At 41.7% G+C, this 7079-nt stretch overlaps 1 protein-coding gene across 1 annotated transcript; it reads left to right on the top strand.

Annotated features, from left to right (window-relative positions):
- Positions 1–2756: 2756 nt before the first annotated feature.
- LOC103564090 (trypsin-like) lies at positions 2757–7079 on the top strand. Its single transcript, XM_008539641.2, has 5 exons — positions 2757–2903; positions 4873–5041; positions 5848–6101; positions 6548–6723; positions 6812–7079. The coding sequence occupies exons 1-5, from the start codon at positions 2864–2866 to the stop codon at positions 6959–6961; spliced, it is 789 nt and encodes a 262-aa protein (XP_008537863.1). The 5' UTR covers positions 2757–2863; the 3' UTR covers positions 6962–7079.

Below are 7079 nucleotides of genomic sequence, written 5' to 3'. Positions count from 1 at the left end.
CATCAACCACAATCAAGATAATAGACATATCTTAATTACTTTCTTTTTCCTCCTTCCTAGTGCAAATCTTTGTCTCACCTGCCAGTTTTTGCATAGCACCTTAAAGGTGCACGCCCCTTGCCAGAAACAACAGCTGTTCCTGATAGCCCACCACATGCTTCTTACTATTTACTCCCTTGAAAGTGGGAGCTGGGGGGCACCTTCCAACATCCCCAGGTGAGCAAACATTCTAATCACCACCATTCATCTTGCTAGGACCCCAGGCCTCACAACCACAACCAGATGCTTTCTTCTCAGCATATGGGAGCCTGCCTTAAAGTCTCAGCTTCCTCAAGGACTGGTCCCATGCTATGTTCTGGTCACCAAACATCCATTGACTATGAATTTATAGAAGGGCCCTGATTGCAATGGTTTCTGTGAAAAGAAGAAGTAAAACAATAAAAAACAGAAATCATAAGATATACAGCTTTGTTTTTGGTGTATGTGAATACTCTAGATGGTGAGACAGAGCCAATCTTGAGATGCAACTAAGAAAATTACTATATGATATTTTACTAATCATAAAATAATGAGGTATAAACTGTATTCACCAACATTGGAAGGACATGTGGAAAAACAGTTATCATTTGGGGATTGCTGTAGTCAAAGAAGGTGTTTTGAAGAAGAGTAGCTTAAGCCAGACCCTTAAGCAATCTAACTAACATTTAATAACTGTACCAACTTCTTTTTTCTAAGAACTGCATCTGCTAGGTTGTCTAAAAAGAGGCCAGCATCAGGTTCAACTACTACTCTCTGGCATGCTATTTTCCAGTAATGTGAAGCAACTTTTGAGATTTGTCCCTGCTACATAAAGAGGCCAAGGAGTCTCTGTTGGGCTAGAACCTTAGCTTATCTTGACTTTCCTGCCTACTGTTCTAGAACCCACAATCTTCTGCTGGCTTCAGCCTCTGGTGACCACTTACCTTTTTACTACGACTCTCTTGATCCTATCTTACCAAGGGACAAGACTAGGAACAAATGCTTAGAAGCTCTAAGAGACTGTTTTCTAGTTCAACACAAGGAGGAATTTTCCAACCAGGTGATTGAGAAGGTACTGTGATCTCCTCTCTACAATAGAGGCTGGATGACCTTTGGTGGGGATGTGGTAGATGGGCTTTAAGTGTCTGATGGGGCAAAGAGGAGCATAAGCATCTATGCTATGCCAGAGACAGAGTTACAAACTTGGGATTTAAACATAAAGCGTTTCCTTCAGGAGCTCATAATCTAGTTGAAGAAACAGACAGGGAAATCAAAACTTGCAACAAACTTCAAATGTTTTAATAGTGATATACAAAGACTTTAAAAGGGTGCAGAGAAGCAAGAGAGGGTTGGTTATCTAACAAATCAGCGGCAGCATGGGGGTGGAGTTAGAAGTGGGCATAGGTAAATGTCCGAGGTTAATTCTAAAAAGAGGTGATGCTTAAGATGAATTGTAATGGATAAATAGGCATTTACCAGTAAGGAAGCGGGGAAACTAACCCATTCAAGTCATTCAGCATTATTTACTGAGCAATTACTGTGTGTCAGGAACATCCTGGCTTTCAGCCAGAATAGTGAGAGAATCAGACATTATTTGTGCCCTCAAGAATTTCAAACTATCTGGAACAACAGAATTAAGTAGATATTCAACAAGTAATATGTAATTGGAAGTCAATATAATAAAAGTAGAGACTGAAAAGAAAACTCAGGAAGGCCTGATTTAAGCTGGAGAGTGCAGGTGAGGTTCAGAGTTCTTTCTGGTTAGAGACCTGAGAAATGAGTGTGAGTTAACCAGGTAAGGTGAGAGTGGGGGAAGACACAGTGGTGTAAAACTTCATAGAGTATCCAAGTGTATAGGCTTCAAAGCCATGCCCAGAAATTTAAACTTATCCTGATGTCGACGTGGAGCTAAAAAGGGTTTTAGACAAGAAAATGACATGATCTGTGTGCATTTTAGAAAGATCATTCTGGTAGCAGTATGGAATATGAGTTGAAGGAGAGTAAATCCAGAAACAAGGAAGTGTTTATGGTGCTATTTCAGTAATTCAAGAGAAAGACTGCGGTCACAAACTAAGTCACAGGTGGTTGCATTGAAAAACAATTCAAGGATCTTCAAAGATGAGTCAAAGATCTTCAAGATAGGTAAATCTTCAAGAATTGTTATTTGAACATAGGTGGAGAGTAAGATAGATGGAGAAGTTAAGGTGACTTCCATGTTTCAGTTTTCACAAACCATGTGGATGACGTTACATTGCGCTGACTTACAAAAAATAGGAAGAGGAAGCTACGATGAATTCACCTCTAGATAAATTGGCCTGAGGTGCTGTAGACGCTTGAGGAGATATGTTCAGGTAGAAGTTGGAACTAAGGGAAACTCAGGAAAGAGGGTGGTATTAGAGGCATAGGTTATGAATCATAAGAAATTAGTGCATAAAAAATCATAAAAGGAAAATGTATAAAGTGAAAAGAATATTTATGCATCGCTTATATTGGAGGTGTTTCATTCTTCAACTGATGCAGAGTTCTGTTGAGCAGTGCTCTTTGTTTCATCTTTTCAGGAAACCCACATTAAACCAAGGGCATGAGAAGGCCTTAAACATGTGGGGTCTACTTCTGCAAATCTCATACTCACCTTTGTACTCTTGTTTATGATTAACCCAGCAACAATGTTTGCCATGCTTGAGAAATGGAGGCCCCTCCAGACGAGCATCTGGGTGTCTCCTATCATACTCCACTTGCGGCCCAGGGGCCTTGGACTAGAGATAAGATTGGTTGCTTTGGGGGAATATAAAGGGGCCATCCCCTCATTCTTCTGCATCACTGCAAGTGCATTTGGAGAACCACTATGAAGTCCATCATCTTTCTCATGTTCCTAGAAGTTGCTGGTAAGTTTTTTTAATTCAATATTAAAATAAGAGGCAGTGATAGAAACTAAATTCCCAGTATCTGTGACCCCCTGTGTAGGTCAGAAACCCAGCAGAAAACATTTGGGTCTCTCTACTCTACCTGAAACAACATGGAGAATGGAAAATGAACGTCTGATAGGAATCAAAAAGACATGCAACAGGCGATAACAAACTCTAATCCTCACTTTCCCTTCCAGATATGATGATCATATGAGACCTTGTAACTAGGGTGGCCATGTAACTGATTGACCAAATTGGGACATTTTTGAGAATGAAAAGTGACACAAATAATAATTGTATCAGGGCAGCACGCATAAACTAGAACTGTCTCTAGCAAATCAAGACCTGGAGTTTACCCGTATGTAACAACATGTGTGTATATATGTGTGTGTATGTGTGTGTGTGTGTGTGTCTGTGTGCTCCTATATGTATGTGGTCCAGGTCAATGTTGCTGGTCCTTGTCCCTCTCAGCTTCCTCTCCTCTGAATTCCCGGCTGTGGACTTAGATAAGGGCCCAGAGATGTGTCAGCTTTGGACCCTGTTATAATATGAAAGTTAGAATTCAAGAGGCTACATTCGCTTGAGGCCTTCTAGAGTTGGAAAATGTGTGCCCATTGGCTGGAAACAGACAGCCTCCCACGTGGGCTAGTCAGGTTTTCTACCAGAGCCACATCCTTCCCTGTGCTGTTAGCTTCTCAAGAGAATCAAAAGTGCTCCTCCTTATTAATCTGGGACTTAGGGATATTTCTTTATGTCAAAAATCTTATTTTTGCCCCCAGACTACTTCTGATTTTTAGCACAGACTTCGGGTCTAGAGCACCCTCCCTTCCTCTCTCTTTGCCGTCTTCCATCCCTCTTCCTTTCTCTTCCCTATTTTCCATCCTTCATACAAACAGCTCCTGTTATTTCAATCCATGAATCCTTTTTGATTTAACAGGAAGACATGGGAATCAAAAGAAAATTTTCTTGACTTTCTCTTGTGACATGACAGTTTCATGATCCCTTTTCATTCTCAATAGAGGCTGCAATATGGGTAATATTATAAAATGTGAAAGTTCTTGTATATCCTTTTAGCAATGCCTCTCATAAAAAATGATTGTGTTCACATGCAAAATGACCTCAATTATTTGGACAGGAGACACTGGGGTGTCAAGGGAAGCACTGCATCCAGAGTCAGGAAAACTCAGTTTCAATGCCGGCTCCACTCTTACTACCTCTATGATATTATGCAACCTTCAGTTTTCCAATATGTAACTTCTGAAAATGTAGAACTTGATTACATCTATCTTTCTATATACTGACTGTCCAATATAATCATCTATTTTGATTTGCTTTGTTTATTGTGGAAGTTTTTATAGTTTTACTAAACCAATCAGTGGCTCTTGTACTATCTCTACCTTTCACAAGTGCTCATGATCCTGTTTTCCAACTGGGAGATCCCTCAAAGTAAGTCTATGAAATTTGCTCAGCTTTTTAAAGCATTTTAGAGTAGATTAATTACTTCTGTCAAAAGTGCTAGAGAATAGCACGTGAAATAGAGCCTGACTTATGAAAACATATTCCATAAATGTGTGTGAGTGTGTATATGTGAGCAGGTCTTTACAAAGAAATTACCTGAATAAATGTCTTACATTACATTACTATACATTTACAGTTGTTATTTTCAATGAATAGAATTTGAGATAACTTTTTCTTCCGTATTACTGAATTGATACTGTACTATACTTCTGTAATTTGCTTCCATGAAGGTGTATTATATTTCAAACAGCATGTTTAAAACTGTTTTCATTTGGGAAAGGAAGAAAACAGAGGTCTAGACTAGCAGGACATCCCCAGTGTTCTGACCTGAAGTGCTATGTTGCATATTTTCACATCTACCTTCTTACCAGAAGTTTTGGGGCAAAGTATGATCTTCAACTATCTTCTCTCTCTCTTTCTCATCTCCTAGGGGCTTTACCCATGAATGGTGATGATGACAATGACAAGATTGTTGGGGGCTATACCTGTGACATCAATGCCCTTCCCTACCAGGTGTCCCTGTATGCTGGATTCCACCGGTGTGGGGGCGCCCTCATCAGCAGCCAGTGGGTGCTGTCGGCTGCTCACTGCTATAGACGGTAAGTATGGGAGACCCTGTGGGTGGCAATGGATACCATCTGAGGGTTGATTCCCTGGCTCTCACTCATCACGTTAGGAGGGCAGGCCCTGGTAGAGAGATGCAGGGGTTAATGAGGAACATTCTCTTTGTGACCATCATCTCTGAGCATCCTCTCCCTCTCATCTCTGAAGAAAATGTCTCCTTCTCTAAGGCTAAACCCTTCTTCATGACGTGTATTCCATTACATTTGTCTTCACTAAACCCAGACTTTCTAATTAACTTTCTTTTCTTTTCTTCTTTTTTAAATTTTACTTTATTGTAGTAAGAACACTTAACATGAGATTTACCCTCCTAGCAGATCTTTAACTGTACAATACAGTAGTATTCAATGTAGGTAGACGGATGTGCAGCGGATCCCTGGAACGTATTCATCTTACTTAACTGAAACTTTAGGCGCATTGTTATGCAACTTTCCGCTATAATTATCTTTAGATTCTTTGAATCCATGGACTCCTGACCTTCTGTTTTAGTACACACTAGTCCCTTCTTTCTTGACACGTTTTGAACAGCCTGTAGTCGACTTCCAGCTGCTGTTAGAGAGCCTCAGAAATGAGAGTGTTCTGCTCACTGCCTCTGTTTCTGCATCAGATACAATCCACTATCAGATAAAGATTTCTTCAAGCCCACCTATGAGGCCAGTTTTGTCTTGAGTCATTTCGTTTCCTTGCAAGCTTCTGCTGGGATACCACAGGGTGGGACTGTGAGTGTAAAAGCAAGATCCAGCAGATTAGCAAAAGAACTGTGGCTTCTCCTCTCCCTTTCCAGACGCCTCCATGTGAGACTGGGTGAACATAACATTGCTGTCTTGGAAGGGACTGAACAGTTCATCAGTGCAGTCAAGATCATCAAACACCCCAATTACAAGAGTGTAACCACGGGGCATGACATCATGCTAATCAAGCTGGCTAAACCAGCCATCCTCAACAAGAGTGTGAACACCATCTCCCTGCCCAGCTCCTGCCCCAAGACGGGTACTCAGTGTCTGATCTCTGGCTGGGGCAGCACACAGCTTTCTGCTGGTGAGTGAGCCTCAGTGTCACTCAATGACAGGAGAGTCACTACAGTTAGACTACAGTGGAGACGAGGTGGAAGGCTATGGAGACACACTGTCTGGGTTTAGATAGCTCAGTTTCCTTGGGCAATTTATTTGAAAGAACTTAATTCAGTTTGCTCCTCTGCAAAATGGAGATAATAATAATATCTAGCCTACTGGTTGAGTATAAGGATTAAATGAGATAATATATGCAATGAATTAGAATAGTAAAAGGCATATAATAAGTGCTCAAGAAATGATAGTAGTCATTTTTGTTAGTATTATTATTATTAAAAAGAATTCTTGCTGCCTTCTGCAGCACCTGACTCTGTGGGGAGTTTGGAGCAAGAGGCTTGGAGTAGTTCATATCCGTGGATAGGTGGGTGTTATTCAGTGTCTGTAGGTAACAAATATCACCATGCCCTTGTGCAGGAATGAGCTCTCCCACAGAAAATGAAGAAAGCAATGGGTCGAAGTTCCCTAACTCTCTGCAATGCCTGAAGGCCCCCATACTCTCTAACACCACCTGCCGCAAAGCCTACCCAGGCCTGATCAACAACAGCATGATGTGCCTGGGCTTTCTTGAGGGTGGGAAGGATGCCTGCCAGGTGGGTTTCCCTCCATCCCTGCCCTGGACTCTGCATCTGCTAAAGAGGTGGAGGCACTACTTCTGACATTCTCTTCTTCTCATTTTAGGGGGACTCGGGGGGGCCTGTGGCCTGCAATGGAATCCTTCAGGGCATTGTCTCCTGGGGTGCAGGCTGTGCCCTCAAAGGCAAACCTGGAGTCTACACCAAAGTCTGCAACTACATCCAGTGGATTCAGAACACCATGGCAGCCAACTGAGGAGTTTCCACCCTCCCTGGGCTCAGATCCAGGGCATGGAACCCTCTTTAACCTTGTCTCACCTCGGGAGGGCCCATATCTCTCACGTAGACCTGTCAATAAAATACCTTCACTAAAA

Source organism: Equus przewalskii, chromosome 4 (assembly GCF_037783145.1).
Source record: "Equus przewalskii isolate Varuska chromosome 4, EquPr2, whole genome shotgun sequence".
NCBI lineage: Eukaryota > Metazoa > Chordata > Mammalia > Perissodactyla > Equidae > Equus > Equus przewalskii.
The sequence above is the reverse complement of the archived record's forward strand: the minus strand, read 5'-3'. Positions and strand labels throughout refer to the sequence as shown.

Excerpts from the sequence above, each read along its gene's own strand:
- LOC103564090 (XM_008539641.2), top strand. The coding sequence starts at position 2,864 with ATGAAGTCCATCATCTTTCTCATGTTCCTAGAAGTTGCTG. Across the intron at positions 5,042-5,847 it reads GCTGCTCACTGCTATAGACG|ACGCCTCCATGTGAGACTGG; the intron begins GTAAGTATGGGA and ends CTCCCTTTCCAG. Across the intron at positions 6,102-6,547 it reads CAGCACACAGCTTTCTGCTG|GAATGAGCTCTCCCACAGAA; the intron begins GTGAGTGAGCCT and ends GCCCTTGTGCAG.